At 42.3% G+C, this 15,125-nt stretch overlaps 1 protein-coding gene across 1 annotated transcript; it reads right to left on the bottom strand.

Annotated features, from left to right (window-relative positions):
* Positions 1-7,926: 7,926 nt before the first annotated feature.
* On the bottom strand, positions 7,927-11,799 carry fzd10 (frizzled class receptor 10). Its single transcript, XM_079271113.1, has one exon. It carries the CDS (start codon positions 11,129-11,131, stop codon positions 9,377-9,379), a length of 1,755 nt encoding a protein of 584 aa, XP_079127239.1. The 5' UTR covers positions 11,132-11,799; the 3' UTR covers positions 7,927-9,376.
* Positions 11,800-15,125: the final 3,326 nt, after the last annotated feature.

A 15,125-nucleotide genomic window follows, 5' to 3' on the forward strand; every position in this document is an offset into this window, starting at 1 on the left:
AGAGTGTTGATTGTCTTCTTAGCAACATTATCTTGGCATGAAAAGCATTGCCCTTGAGTGCCGTGCTTACATCTTTGTCTGATATGGTTGAAGCAAACTGCAGCCGCAGCAGAGATATGTAAATTTCCATATGTCCTAATTCGGTTGGCTGCAGACTCCACATTTCACTCTATTTCACAGCTCAAAGGATGCAATGATTCAGACAGAGTGACAGGATGATTTGATATAGAAGCTGACTGCCAATCAGAAAAGATTGCTTGTCCTATTCCAGGCGTCTCAGTTGAGCTGGTACCACGTCTTTAATAACGGCTGACTGTATTTAGTTTATTGTTGATGGTACTATTACACGGTCACATTTAGAGCGTGCAAGATTTCCTCTTTTTTTCAAAAGATCTTGGAAAGTCTTTTCCCCGATGGAAAGCAAGAGGGGATCAAGATCAAAGACTTCCTCTTAAAGTATTTTTATTGCACTGTATTCGTCTGATCAAGCAACCTTTGCTGCTTTTATTGGATGTATTCAGAAGAGGTCTTTTCAATTTTGAATCAAATGAGTATCATGCACCAGTGCTCTTTACATGAATGAAAGTGATTTTCTTTTAAAAATAATATGTAAAAGATGTCTTTATTCAAAGTTTCTTTTTTTGTTGTGTAGTTCTGTTTTCAATTTTTTTTGTTTTCAGAGGCACTGATTTTACACATGAAGTTCAGTTGTCCTCCCAAGGAAAAAGAGAGCATCAGATGTTTCGCTATAGAAATTATGACTCTCTTCTGTCTGGAGCAAAGACGGAAGTAGTGTCACATTGTTACAGAGCAACAAAGGCCAGAGGGGTGGGGGTGGATGGTTGGGTCAACAAGATGTTGGACGTTAGTTAACACAGGATACTGCTGTTTGTTTTCCGTTGCCGATGTGGTTTTTGATCGCAAACATTGCACGTGGTGCGACACATTGTACTGTCAATGGTTTCACACTATTCCACTGATCAACAGGTGGCGATGATGCTGGTAACACACTAAGATATGCTGCAATGAGCCAGTAAAGACTTTTTGTTGATTTATTATTCATCAAATGTATTTATTATTGCCCGATTCTGATTCTATTTAATCATATTAGATAATATATTGAAATGATATTGAAATATAATTGACATGGCAGCTTTTTGCAGAATTAAATATAAAGTAGTTTTAAAAAGCGGCATCCAGGAGTAAGATTTTATAACATCCTACCATGGTGGCATATACATATCATGAACTGTATTTCTCTCCTAAAGATGTTGGTCCTCCAAAAATATGAGAGGAGTAAAATCCTAAAATAAAAATATCTGGCCTATACTGTGACGCTTGTTGTGACAGATTTAGTTGAGAATCTAAAATTTCCCTTCAGCGGGAGATGAAAACACGGAGAGTGGCATAGGTCCACATCAGCTGTCGTAACCATTATTTCCTGTGGTCTGGCGCTTACTGCTCTAATGTGTACAGCATGAAGGAGCGTGTTGTAATCAGGAACCCACAGGACCAGCAAAGGACCCACTATAGTCCGACTGCCACAGCCGCAGGAAGGATGTGAACCCTCAGAGACAGACTGCAAGTGCGTGTTTGTGTTTGACTGTGTGGGAGCGCCGAGTGAAAGAAAAAAGAATGAAAGTAAAAGAAGGGAATGGGGGGGCAGAGCATTTAGGAGGGAACATGTTTCTGAGTGTCAGGGCCTCTTCTGGCCCTGAGGCTATCGTAGTCCCTCTCTCTTTACTTTCTCTGCCTATCTCTCCCTCTCTCCAACCTAGTGCTCTGTGATGTATGCCTATAACCTCTGTAATTACAGTGCCAACCACAGCAGCCGTCAGGTTCAGATAGGGTAAAGCACAGGCATGCCCCATCACCTGAGAGCAACGACTCACCAGTTAAATACAGCTGCAATTTCCCCTTCAGCCTAATCTCTTTGACATTGGCTCGAGGAACATATTTGTGTGGCAACAAGACACTGCAGCGCCAGACATCAGTCAATTGTTTTCCATTAGAAGACGCAGTAAGGTTATGAAGAACCTATGCTCTGCGAGGGAATCGGGAATCGGATTGATTTCTGTTGATTGATTTCTGCTCTTATCAGTGAGCTTTACTTGGTCATTTCACTGTGTGCCATCACCAAACTGACTTGCGTAAGGATACAATAGTAGCTGAAAGTATTACTGCACATGACACCAGCTCACTTGTAACTGGAGCAACAATCCTTCACTCCAGCTGTGGGATGAAATAGAATTGGCGGTTACTTGGTGACCTGCAGCTTGGATTTGCCACCTGACTTGACATATACTTGGATACAAAACACCCTTTCAGCTCCCACAACAGAGAGGAAACATAATCTGTTGCCATGTGTTTTGGGAAGGGAAGCCCTTGGATTTTCAGAGCTTGCTCTTCTTTGCACTGTATATGCATGGGGATGTCCATGACACACCAGGCATTGTCAGTGGACAGAAAGCTCTCTTTGGCAGCCCCCTCGGTGAAGCAGCACGATGGAAAGTCAGAGAAAGAGAAAAAGAGGAAAAAAGAGAGAATGTGCCCACATGAGTGTGACATAGTGCTGCCGGACTGATTTGCTCACCATGACAACCGTTCAGAGGGGGGCGGGGCGGGGGGGGGGGGGGGGGGACCTAGCTTTTCGGCCCGGCACAATACGGAGAGGCACGGCTGTCTTAACCTCAGTGACATCCCTGTTGTCAGCGGGTCAAATCCTTGAATATCAATGAACTGACTCAGTGCCCCTTGCAGTGGTCCTCAAAAGTGTCCGACTCACATAAGAAGCTCTTGCTGTCCTCTTTGACCTCTCCTGACCTGCTTCCAGCCTCTTGCCGAATTCAGACCAGAAAGACCGATTCCACAGGGTTAAACAACACTCAAACTGCGCACATGCATTCCTGCTTCCAGTTTAAAGTCAGCCCAGTGCATTTTTGTCTGCTAATGATTCCCAACCACCTTCTGCAACTGCCAGGGGGGGGGGGGGGGGGGGGTACGTGGAAAGATTGATGAGATGCTCAGCTAGTTTGGAAAAAAAGGGATTCAGATTTAATTTAATTAAAGAATGTGATTCTTTAATACAGTTATGGTCACGATACTAACAACTCACCGTGACGTCATCCACTGCTTTGTGGACTGATGTTTTGAAGCATTGAGTTCGGCATTTTGGCCTTTGCCATCTTGGTTTTTTTGCCACCAGAAGGGACACAAGAAGTTGGAGCTAAGTAAAACCCAACACTGATTTTTAGGAGACCTCTATGGTCACAATGAACTTTCATGGACTGAAAACACAGTGAACATGAAGCTGTATTAACTGGAGATTGAGACCATAGACTTGTGTTTCCAATGTTAACTGAGGTAATAAATCAAGTGAGAAATAGGCTAATTCTCTCATAGACTTCCATACAATCTGAGTTTATTGCCACACCTCCTGCTGGCCAGTAGAAAGCTCATTCTAAAGTTACAAAATTACAACTATTCTTAGTTTCAGGTGATTATGCACTGATGAAAACATGGCTTCTGCCAATTGATTCCCCTAAATCCTACACACTGGATTGTTAACATCCTCTTTAAAATCAATTAAGATGAACACATTTAGAACATCACGTCAGCAAAGGGGTACTGGATCGGGATCCATCTGATTGGGATGAGGGGGTAAGTCAGATTAAAAAGGTTGGGAACTACTGTGCTAGAAACACTTTCTTTATAGCAAACACAGTAAACAATGTAATTCACAGCAGTAAAACACATTTCTCGAGCACATAAGCACTCCTAGTACAGGCAACCGGAGCAGCATTCCTACAGCAGCACCGCCCATCAATTCAATACCCAGCTACATTGAGTCACGCCTTTCCTGCCTAATAGAATACTTTGTTGTCTGACGGCTGCGCTGCTCCTTTCTCTCCTTTGAAGTGCAGGAGAACAGAGGCTTGTCTTCATGTTGTTATGTGAATCTTGCCATGTTGGTTCAAAGTGTCGTCCGTGACCCAAGGCGATGATCAAACAGATAGCTAAATTTAGTTTTGCATTTCCATGTCAACCATTCTTGTTTATGATACACTGTGGATATCCACAAGCATACTATGCAGGTGTTGTGGTGTAACTGTATGGACACATAGTTTGCATGCTTTTGTGGAACAGCCTTTACCAAAGAGTGCGATGGCATGCCTTTGGCTTGGGCCTCCCTTGTACTTAAGGCAGCTGTAAATGCTGGCTCTGCTCGCATCTGTTCTTGAATCTTTAGAAAACTTTCCGAACCCATCGTAACTAACAATACATTTTATTCAAGTGTTGACGAGTTTACAGATGTAAACAAACCTCAAGTTGTCTCAAGTCTCACATTAAAAGCTCTGGAAATAAATTTCAGTGTAAAAAAAAAAGGCCTCAAAGCCAATAAGTCACCATGTAAACAAAGACAGCGGTGGGGCAAAAGTGTTTCAAATGGGTTGTCAAACTGCAATCACAGATTGGCCCTTTAAGTGGGCCGTTATTTTCCACTCAGGCCAGATAAGTGGGTCCTGACCCCTTCTCTGCCACTGCTGCCATCACTCCCATTACTATTATCAGGACCAGACAATCTGGCCCGCCACCAGTGCCCAGGAAACCGAGATTCTTTTGCCATGCTATAGCTTGATTACTCAAAGGAGCATGTGCACTGCTATCAGATACAGTCGCAAAACCCAACAATAAAGTCGTTTATCATCTCCTCAACTGTTCCTAGATACTTACCCCAAATTGCTTCCAGTCCTGTCACTGCATAAAGGAAGCTGGGAGCAAAAAGGGACATTGTCTTAGACCGCTGTAGACGGACACATGTTATGTGTTGTGCTTGCCCATTCCTGCATTTCAGCTTACACTAGTTTCCCATAGAGGTGTCACTTTTGTTCAACAAATGTGATTGTAATTGTGAATTTGGTTCTGAATATATCTTTAAAGGAATAACCACCAATTTTAGTTTTTCTCATCTCTTATTTAGTTTGCCAGCTATCAGTGTGCCTGCTTTTACATGCATCAAAACCTCACAAGCCTCACAAACAAATCTATGAGAGAGTCAGGCTTAGGGGAGGAGGCTAGCATACAAAGAACAATGTCTGAAAAGTAGAAGGAGTTGCCCATGCTCTTGTCTGTCTGATGTTGCATTCAGCCAAACTCGTCCTCTGAGCAAGTGCGCCGCTGCCCTGCTTGTATGCAGGGGGAGTGTCTGTTTGCACAGGTCTCTGTCAGTTAACACTAATCTGCCTGATCTCCACCTCAAAGTCACTCACTTCTCCACATGCAAATACACATATTCAGTGCTCTTTCAAACCAAAGCCACTATCAAACACTTGTTTGATCAGCAGAGGGCCTGCGAGGCAGTTCATTATGCATTTGAAGAAAGTGCCCTGCCCCCGCCTCGCAGGGAGAAAACTCATTGTTGCCAGGTTTTCATGTAATTACTCTCACCTTCAGCAGCGGCTGGGAACAACTGCCTCCACAGCAGACTGACGTGTGTGTGTGTGTGTGTCTGTGAGCTGGTTGCATGGTTTGTTAGATTGGGCATTTACTGTACTCTTACATTGCCCTAGATTCTTTGCTATAGATCAGTTCAGAACACGAAGCCCACCCACACCTCCTTCAACCATAATCCTCAGAACCCGGGGGTTTATGTGCCACAATAATTTGAGGGATGAAAGTTTTTCATTGCATTCTCTGATAACACTTTGGTCTGTGAAACTTGCAGCTCTTTCTCCTCCTTCAATAACCCTCTTACTCCAAGTTACTTCTTCAGCAGGAAAACAAAGCTGTTCATTTGTGATGATGCGTCAACTATCCTTCTTCCCTGGTGCAGCCAAAGGAGGCAGAACTCACCAAAAGGTGACAGATTTACATTCGCAGCAGCTGTCTAACAAGAGAAACAAGTGCCAAGAATCAGTATGGGTCTGGCGCATTAGGAGCATACATGTTGGAAGGAACCCGCCCACCCTCGAGCACCAGCCAAATTCCTTTGTGTGTTATGTGTTGTGTGTGTGTGCGTCATGTACGAGTCGATGACATTGAGAGGCTAAGCACTGCTCTCCAAACAGACAGGTCTGAACTGGTAAACAGGTGCTGCTGGAGCAGCTGAGGACATGGGGCGTCTCCACAGATCAAAGAGGAGCTGCCTCGGCCGCCAATCATCCCAGCGACTTGATTTATGTATGTCACTGTGTCAGAGAACTTTATGACTGTTTGCACAAGCACCAGACAAAGTTACGATACACTGGTTCCGAAACAACACCGCCTCACACACAATAAGATGGCATGGAGAAGAAGGTGAAGTCATTTATTGATACAGAAGCATAGTCTTATGGTTTTGACTGGTGAAGATGTTTCCCTGCAGCTTTCCCTCTGAACTGGAATCAGCCTTTGCATCAGCCAGGAGTAAAAATGAGAGGCCGGAGGTGGGTGAGTGTGGGGTGACAGCATTCGTCCGGATGAGTTTGGATATATACTGGTCTGAGGTTCATCAGCCTTAGTCACATGGTTGTAGCGGGATTCCCCGCTTTGTCAAATAAAACTTGTCACCGACGCAACATTTAACGAACAGCAGCTGCAGACGAGAGATGTCTCATTCTGCTGAGATGCTCCTTGAGAACGTGTGATCTACTGTTATAAGATAGATACTTTTAAAGGCCTAAATCCAGCAATACATACAGTTGAGCCCCCCCCCCAAAAAAAGAAAAAAACTTTCTTGCCAGCAATACTTTGCCCTTGCTCTGAGCAGTATTTTTTTCCTTTGAAGAGAGGAGAAGAAGAGAAGTGAAGCCTGCTTGGCTGGAGAAGCCCTGGAGGGGGGTGGTAACTGTCATTTATATTTACAGCCTTCCCAGACACCTCGGGGGCTGTTATCCAGGTGGCCTCTGTTGAAGCTCTCTGAAGCACTCACACCTTTTTTGCAACTCAAAGTATCAATAGACACTGGCTGACTTTGATTCAGCCACATAGAGGTTGGGAGTCATGTGCTTTTGACTGTGAAAACGGGTTGGGTTGACGTTGGAACTTGAATGCCCTCTGGGATAAAGCATTACTACACTTCTGACACTTTATTAAACCGGAGAGGACTCTCTACCACAGGTTTTAAACTCTCAAAAAAAGATTTAAAAAGTGAGGCAGATAAAGGTAGAAAAGGTCTTGTACTCCAAAACTACATTTTTTTTAAACAAATATTCATAAGCACTATACTTCATGCATATGTGGTTCTGTCTTAACATACATGTAGCCAATGACTTCATGCATCCATGTTCTCCCGTTGCTCTGACAGCACTGTCAAGTTAAAAACAATTGCTGTGGCTTGGAGTCAAGACTGGACTTGTGGCTCTCAGAGCATGTAGCTTTAATAAGTTGTTGACAGCGTATGGATCGTTTAACACCAAACACCTCAGTGTATTCAGTTTGCTCATGCTTTAGAAAGCCGCTTCAGTCAATATGTAGCTACTTCAAATCCAGGCCAGGTGTGTCTCTATAGAAATGCCACTACGCCTTGCTGATAAGAAGAGCGGAGATGACAGATATTTTGTATTTTGGGTTTGCAGCGATCTTCTTTTCAAAGTCCAACCCTTCAAACGATCTAATCCTGTCCTGAATGAGAGCTGGATTATTGTTTAACCCCTTCATTGATACGCACCGACACATGCAACACAGCGAGAGAAAGAGAGAGAGAGAGAAGAGAGAAAGGCAGAGAGTGGACTAAAATAAAGTTGTATATCCACTTCAACTGTGATAAAAAACTATACAAAGGGTTATATAAGTATCCGGCATGAAGGATGTAAAGGATATTAAAACTAAATCACTAACAGGTTATCAAAACACATTTTGGTAGAAAACAAACCTGTGAAGATGTTAATTTCTCCTTTGGATGACACCACCACTTTCACTTTTTATCCGTATGAATACTGGCTGAAATGTTCATTTATCCTGTAAATGTAATACTGTATCGCGCTGTTACAATTAGTTTTCTCATCAAACACGTATGCACATACAAAATCGGTGTTATAAAGTGTGATTTTACATGAGATTTTATATTAAAAATGAACTCACTAAATCTAAAACTAAATGCACAAGTGACTTTGTTGCCTGAACATAAACAGAAAATGAAAAGCCATGGACAATCCCTTCTTTTTTCCTTTTAAGTTGTATTTGATGCCGCCACCGAGGGACAAACGCTTATGTCCCATTGTTTCCTTATGGATATTTAAAAACAAGAATAGAAATGTCGCTATCAATGCTTCCTGTGTGTGTTGACTTAAGCATCAACATGTCAAACATGGTTACACCCCTTTTTATATGTAAAAGTGCATGTTTATTTTACATTGCAAGAGAGATACAGTGTATGTATAACATTTATGAGCTAATCCTAAAACCAATGTCTCTGTTGGCCGTGCGAACTATGCTGTTTCAGTCCATTAAATTTAAAGCTACATTGTTTGCCAAATGTATTGTTAGAATCCAGCTCTGACATATCACATTCACAAATTAAGGTGAATGATTTAGATTTTTGTTAAGTGACTCCTACCAACCGAACAGCGTATGGCAAGAACACAAGTGCTGCGACAGTAAGAAAAAACACTAGCGGTCATATGAGAATGGAGACTCACTCCAAGGGGGAATAACAACACAGTTGCAACACACCATTTCGGCTTAGCAAACATTTAAAACTAGAACGTTTTATTAATTTTTTCTATAAAGGTTTGTTTTTTTTGAAATATGTACAAATGTTTCCTTGTGCTATAAAACAGCAAAGAAACAAAAAAGAGGAAAACTCAACTGCGTGTTCAAATAACTTTTCAACAACAAGTGTTTTTTGTAATTTATGGGATGGATTTGCCTCACAAATTGTGGGCAGTTTGGAAGGTCTTGAGCTCTTTTCAACAGCTGCTCTCACTCCAGTTCAAACATATATGGCACTGCCTTGATTTCCATTAAAAAGCCTCCAAACACAACACTCATCTCTCTGACTGTTTGCCTCCATTGTCTGTGGGGTCCTTTCATTGTCTGTAATCTATCACTAACAGTACAAGTGTTTGTTTTGTGGAAAACATTGATTGCACATTATTCAAGTGACCCCGTGGCACATCCAAATGGTTTATTCCACTCTTTTTGTGTGAGGCAATGAGATTTGTTTTTCTCTACCAAGTTCCTCAGTAGGATAAGTGAATACAGGAGTAGCAGATTTCCTTTTTTCCCCAAACAAAGGCAGATTTTGTTGCATGAGATGGCCCAAGACACACACACAAAATACATGTCGCAGTTTGCATGAATAAAACATGAACCTTTTGTTTGATGGCACTCTGATTACAAAGTCTCATTTAGGTAAGGGCTTTACAAGTATTTTTGGGGTTTATACAAAGAGAGCTCATACACATGTTGGAGGGGGCCGTGTAGGCTCATACTTAGTACCGTGCCCTTTGAGAGATGGGTGAGGTTTGATGTAAGGCCTGCTGCTGGTGAAGACACTGGCAGCCTTCCTCCTCGTCCTCTTCTTTAGCTTCCTGCTAAACACGTTCTGCCACGACTGCAGTGTCTTTGAGGTCCAGATCCACATGCCGCTAGTGATGCCCACCACCAGCAGCATGAAGATCTTCACCATGAAGATCTCAACCGCGGGGATGGAAGTCTTCATGGTGCACTCGTCTGACTCCGGCCCGCTGCTGTCCACACACTTCTGCTCTCTGGCCACAATGCGCCAGTAGTCCATGTTGAGCCTCTCGTAGAAATAGCAGGCGATGACGCAGGTGGCCGGCACAGTGTAGAGCACAGAGAAGACCCCGATGCGAACCATCAACTTCTCAAGCTTGTCTGTGTTCTCTCCCTCCGTTTTCATGATCTTACGGATGTGGAAGAGGGCCACGAAGCCAGACAGCAGGAATGAAGTGCCAATAATAAGGTAGCAGGAGAGAGGAATCAGCACAAAGCCCGTGAGAGCTTTGACGTCCATGCTGCCCACGTAGCAGACGCCCGTCAGTTCATCTCCCGCTACCTTCCTCATCACCAGGATCATGATGGTCTTCACAGCCGGGATGCTCCACGCCGCCAGGTGGAAGTAGCTGCTGTTGGCCTCGATGGCCTCATGACCCCACTTCTTCCCTGCAGCCAGAAACCATGTGAGGGTCAGGATAACCCACCAGAGGGAGCTGGCCATGCCAAAATAATATAGGATGAGGAAGACAATTGTGCAGCAGGTGCTCTCCAGACCCTCCTGGATAATATACTGAACCCCATTGTCTCGGTCACAGGCTATTCTGTCAGCTCCCACAAAAAGTCGGATGAGGTAGCCCACAGAGTAAACACAGTAGGACATAGAGAGGAAGATGATCGGCCTCTCTGGGTATTTGAATCGCTGCGGGTCTATGAGGAAAGTCAGCACGGTGAAGGCGCTGGAGACAAAGCAGAGGATGGACCAGATGGCTATCCACACCAGAGAGAACTGCTTGTCTCCGTGACTCCAGTATACGTCCACTTTGGGGTAGCACTTGGGGGCACAGGACTCACTCTTCTCTACAAAGTGGAACTTGCCAGGATTGCTGCACGTCTGCTTGCTGCCGCTGTCCTTAATAAGGTGCAGGTCGTGCCCGCCCAAAGGCCGCTGGGGCCTGAAATCTGGAGGCTGTGTGTGGGAGACTTTGGGAGGATCATCTGAACCGTTGTTGGGCGCCTCCATGCAAAGGTTGTTTGGGTCGTTTTTGGTCGGCAGCCGGGAGCAGTCCAGAGAGTCAGGCCAGGGAAAGTTAAATTGTTCCAAGATGGGCGAGCATTTCAGCTTGACCTGCTCACACATAACTCTACATGCCGGGATGGGGTTTGAAACCTGCTCCGTGCACATGGGAGCATACAGTGAACACAGGAAAAATTTGAGATGGCTGTGGCATCCAAACTGTATCAGCGTTGCAAACTCCTGCAGCTTTATTGCTGCCTCTTTTTGGTCATCGTTGCCCATAAGATTTGGCATCACTGTCATGTTGTAGCCAATGTCTTTACACTGGGGGATGTTGATGTGTTGACATTTACCCTCTCCTGACCAGTCGGGGTCTATTGAGCTAATGGCTGAGCCCCCACCGCCCCAAAGGACCAGCAGCACATAGATGAGGCTCAGTTTAACAGTTGAACGCATTCTCCTTCTTTTGATTTAAAGAAAAAAAAAAAAAAAAATAGGCCAAATGTTCACCACTATAACACAACACACAAGTTCATTTCATTAAAAAGTCAGAGATGAAAACTGGCTGTGTGTTTGTGTGTCAGATCAATGTGGGGAAAAAAAAAACTTACTGAACTATCAGCTGCATGACCATCGTTTCCTCATGTTAAATTTGTAGAGTTTAATAAAAACATAAATCCCGCAGTGGTGCAAAAATGTTTTCTCGCTGGAAGTCGCGTGCGTTCAGGTCCATGCTTTCAAGCGCTCAATTTGTAGTGTCGGAGCTACTTGTTCGGTCTCTTGCACGGAGCATACCGGTCTACTGTTGTGCGTAAAAGTGAACGGTAATGTGTTCCGATTTGTTCCCTACTCGTTCCCAAAAGACTCACTCATCCGTCCTCACGTATCGTGTCACTTTTCCCGGAGTATTTGTCCGTGTAGCACTGCGATTTCAGTCCTCGTGCAACAACTTGGGAAAACAAAAATAATTTTCCTCTAGTCCTTTATGCGGCGGGGATGGCTGCTCACAGGGCACCGGAAACAATGAACCAGTCCGGCAATATAAGTAAGACAAATATCCTCGTTGATAGTAATGACTGTGTCCCTTAAAATGCAGGCTTATGCTCCTCCCGTAAACAGGCAGTTGATGCGCTTGGTGGCAGCGCTCGTCTGAGCTGGTCGGAGCCTCCGTCCCGGTCCAACCTGCCAAAAGATCCGCCTTCAAAGACAGCTACTTAGCATAAGAAAGATGACACTGACACGCGGATTATTTTCAAATCGTGCGGAACAGCTTGTTCATTACAGCAGTTTCAAAGGCTCGGGGCAAACTTCCTTCTCTCTGTTTGTTTGTGCTCAACCGCAAACTTCGACTACAACAGGACAGAAACACATTTGATGAGAATCCCAAAATATTGCGCAATGTGGCTCAGAGGCAACATCAGTTGTTTTGGTTACAACTGATGTTTTAACTGTCAGCACATATGTTACTGCAGGGCAAGTTTGTTTTTTACTTTCAAAAAAAAGGTATGATTCCCCTCCATTTAATTGCTTTTTCTTGGTAAATACGTTTCAGAAGGCAGCTCCCCTAAATGACAGGTAAAACAACGACAAACAGAACATAGTTTGTTATCAATAGCCTACAAGATGTTCTCAATATGTTTTACTTTGTATGTTTTGAATCAATGCAACCTCAGTTTCAGGGTTTCACTTATGCTGAGTGGTCAAAAATAAACATCAGCTAAGGACATGCCTTAAATAATATGAGAATCCAAAGAAAAACACATTTCATATTGTTCTTACTGCACACTAAAACATGCCTGACATGAGTTCAAGTACAAAGTAGAGTACAATTTAAATATTCATGTGAAGTACAGTATTTGAGTAAATATTGCTACTTTCCATAACTTTCATTGGAAATTTCCTGTAGACTGACATTAATCCCCCATAGGATTTCATTTAGGAAAACCAGACCAGAGTCTTTAATATCATGCAAGCTAAATGAATGAAAAAATGAAAATGCTTACATGCATGAATTATTTTTTTAGGGTGTGGTTCCCCTTTAAATGATGATATATTTCATGTAATGGTATTACACAAACGACACAGGCAGACTGGGTTAGCTATGTTTTATAACTTAATTCAATTCATGTAAATGTGTTGTGTTCATCAGGCGAATTTCCAAATAATATTCACACACACACATACCAACAAGAAAAAAAACAATAGACTTGAATAGTAAAACAATAGCTGTATTGTGTTGAGTGTTTGTCAGTCTGTATACTGTATGACACATTCACGTTGCATTCATTTCCTGTCTTTTTCAATGAAGGAAGTAGTCCAGCAAACAAATGAGGTTATGGTTAAGTTTCTTTTACAAATGTCAGCCTAAAGTGTTGACATAGTTCTATTGTGAGACCTAAAAGAGCTTGCATTAATTATTCACACACTGCTTTGCTTCTCCCCTGTATTCTTACCAGATGTGGACAATTCTAGTATTCTCACCATTTTGCCGGGACATCCATTTCTTAAGTTGTGTTACACTTGGAGCCATAAATGAGCTGCCACAACAATCTACAGTGTCTTCTGATTTTGAATAAGCTCTGGGTGCTATCACAAATGCACCAGTACATATTTATTTTTGAATCCTGGAGTTTTAATGCACCTACAAATCATGGACACCTCTTCATGTGCTCTATGAACCCTCTATTATAAATACTGATTCTAATGAGACACTCTCACTCCACAGTGAATGTCAACAGACACATTAAAGTAATTAGCTGTTTCGTTCTTTACATTTTTTAACAAGCTTTACATTTAGGTTTTAAATCTTGGTGGGACTGTGCTGTAGAGAATGCTTTTATGTGTGTGATTAACCATATTGTGATGAAACATTCTCATAAATCACAGAAATATATTTCTAATTAAATATATTACCCAACAACATTCATAAAGCACTGTGGCCAACTTTGTTCGCATGTGGAGAAAAGGACACTAACAAGTTGCCAATGTTGGCTGAATAGAGTTGATTCACTTCAGCTTCTCCTAATAAACCTTTTTTTTCTTTATTTTTTTTCTTTATTTTTTTATTGAAAGACACGAGACAATATTAAGACAATACATAGACATAACAACAAGAGGATGACAAGAACAGTGGGATATAAGCCAGCAAATATCATATAGTCAGTGTGTGTGTATGTGTGCGTGTGTGTGTGAGAATGTCCTTGAGCCTTTTGAGATGGAGGAAAAAAATATATACATATATAATAAGAATAATTAAAAAAACCAAACCAAAAAAAAAGTGAAAAAATGAAAAACAGGTCAGTATGTGTGCATATGGATGTTCATGTATGCATGTACGTGGGTTTCAATTGGTTGTCCGGCAAGAAAAACAAAACAGAAATCAACAATAGTAAAAAAATACACACACAAAAAATATATATATACACCGGTATATATACTATACATATTTCAATATTAATAGAATGGGTGGTGTCACGTTTGCAGAAACATAGTGGGGGATGACCAGGTGGAATGGTGTTCTGTTGTATTGTATATGATGGATGAGGTTAGATTTTCCATTGAAATATATTCTGTCATTAAGTTTCTCCAGTGTGCGATGTGTGTGTTATTCCTTGATTTCCAGTTCATGAGGATAGTTTTCTTGGCGATAGTTCGGGCCACAAGGAGTAATTTGCGGTTTGGTTTCCTCAGATGTATTGTTGAGATGTCTCCTAGTAAGCACAGTGAAGGGGATAAAGGGACGAGGCAGCCCAGGAAGACAGACAGTGACTCAGTTATTTCTTCCCAAAAGTGATGAACTGGTGTGCAGTGCCAGGTGGCATGAACATAGCTATCCGGGCTGTTTTGAGTGCAATGTGGACAGATATCTGACGTGAATCCCGTTTGAAACATTTTTTGCCCGGTGTAATGAATTCTGTGAAGTATTTTATACTGTATTAGTTGTAAATTGGCATTTTTAGTCATGAAGTAGATGTTATTGCAGATTTGGTTCCAGAAATCAGCATCAGGAGTGATGGATAGGTCTGATTCCCATTTTCTTGATGGTATGGATGATTTTTTGTCAGACTGTGATATTACTCTACATATTTTTGAGATTAACATTTTTGAAGAGGGGATATTAATTAATTCTGAGGTTGAGGGGGGTAATTCTAGGTTAGTGGCCTTAATGTTAAGTTTGGATTGAACGGATGATTTGAGTTGCAGATATTCCAAAAATTGATTGCTCCTGATGCCGTACTTCTGAACCAAGTGAGGGAATGAAACCATGGTGTTATTATTGAAGATGTGTTTCAGATGAGTGATGCCTTTAGCGGACCATGTGTGGAGATTTAGAGGTGTCTTGTGACTTAGAAAATCAGGATTGTTCCATATGGGAGTAAAATTTGAAGGTGCAAAAGTGATGTTAGTGATTTTGTGGAATTTCCACCAGGCTGTCAGAGTTTCTGCTATT

This window comes from Melanostigma gelatinosum (genome assembly GCF_949748355.1).
Source record: "Melanostigma gelatinosum genome assembly, chromosome: 6".
In the NCBI taxonomy this organism is placed as follows: domain Eukaryota; kingdom Metazoa; phylum Chordata; class Actinopteri; order Perciformes; family Zoarcidae; genus Melanostigma; species Melanostigma gelatinosum.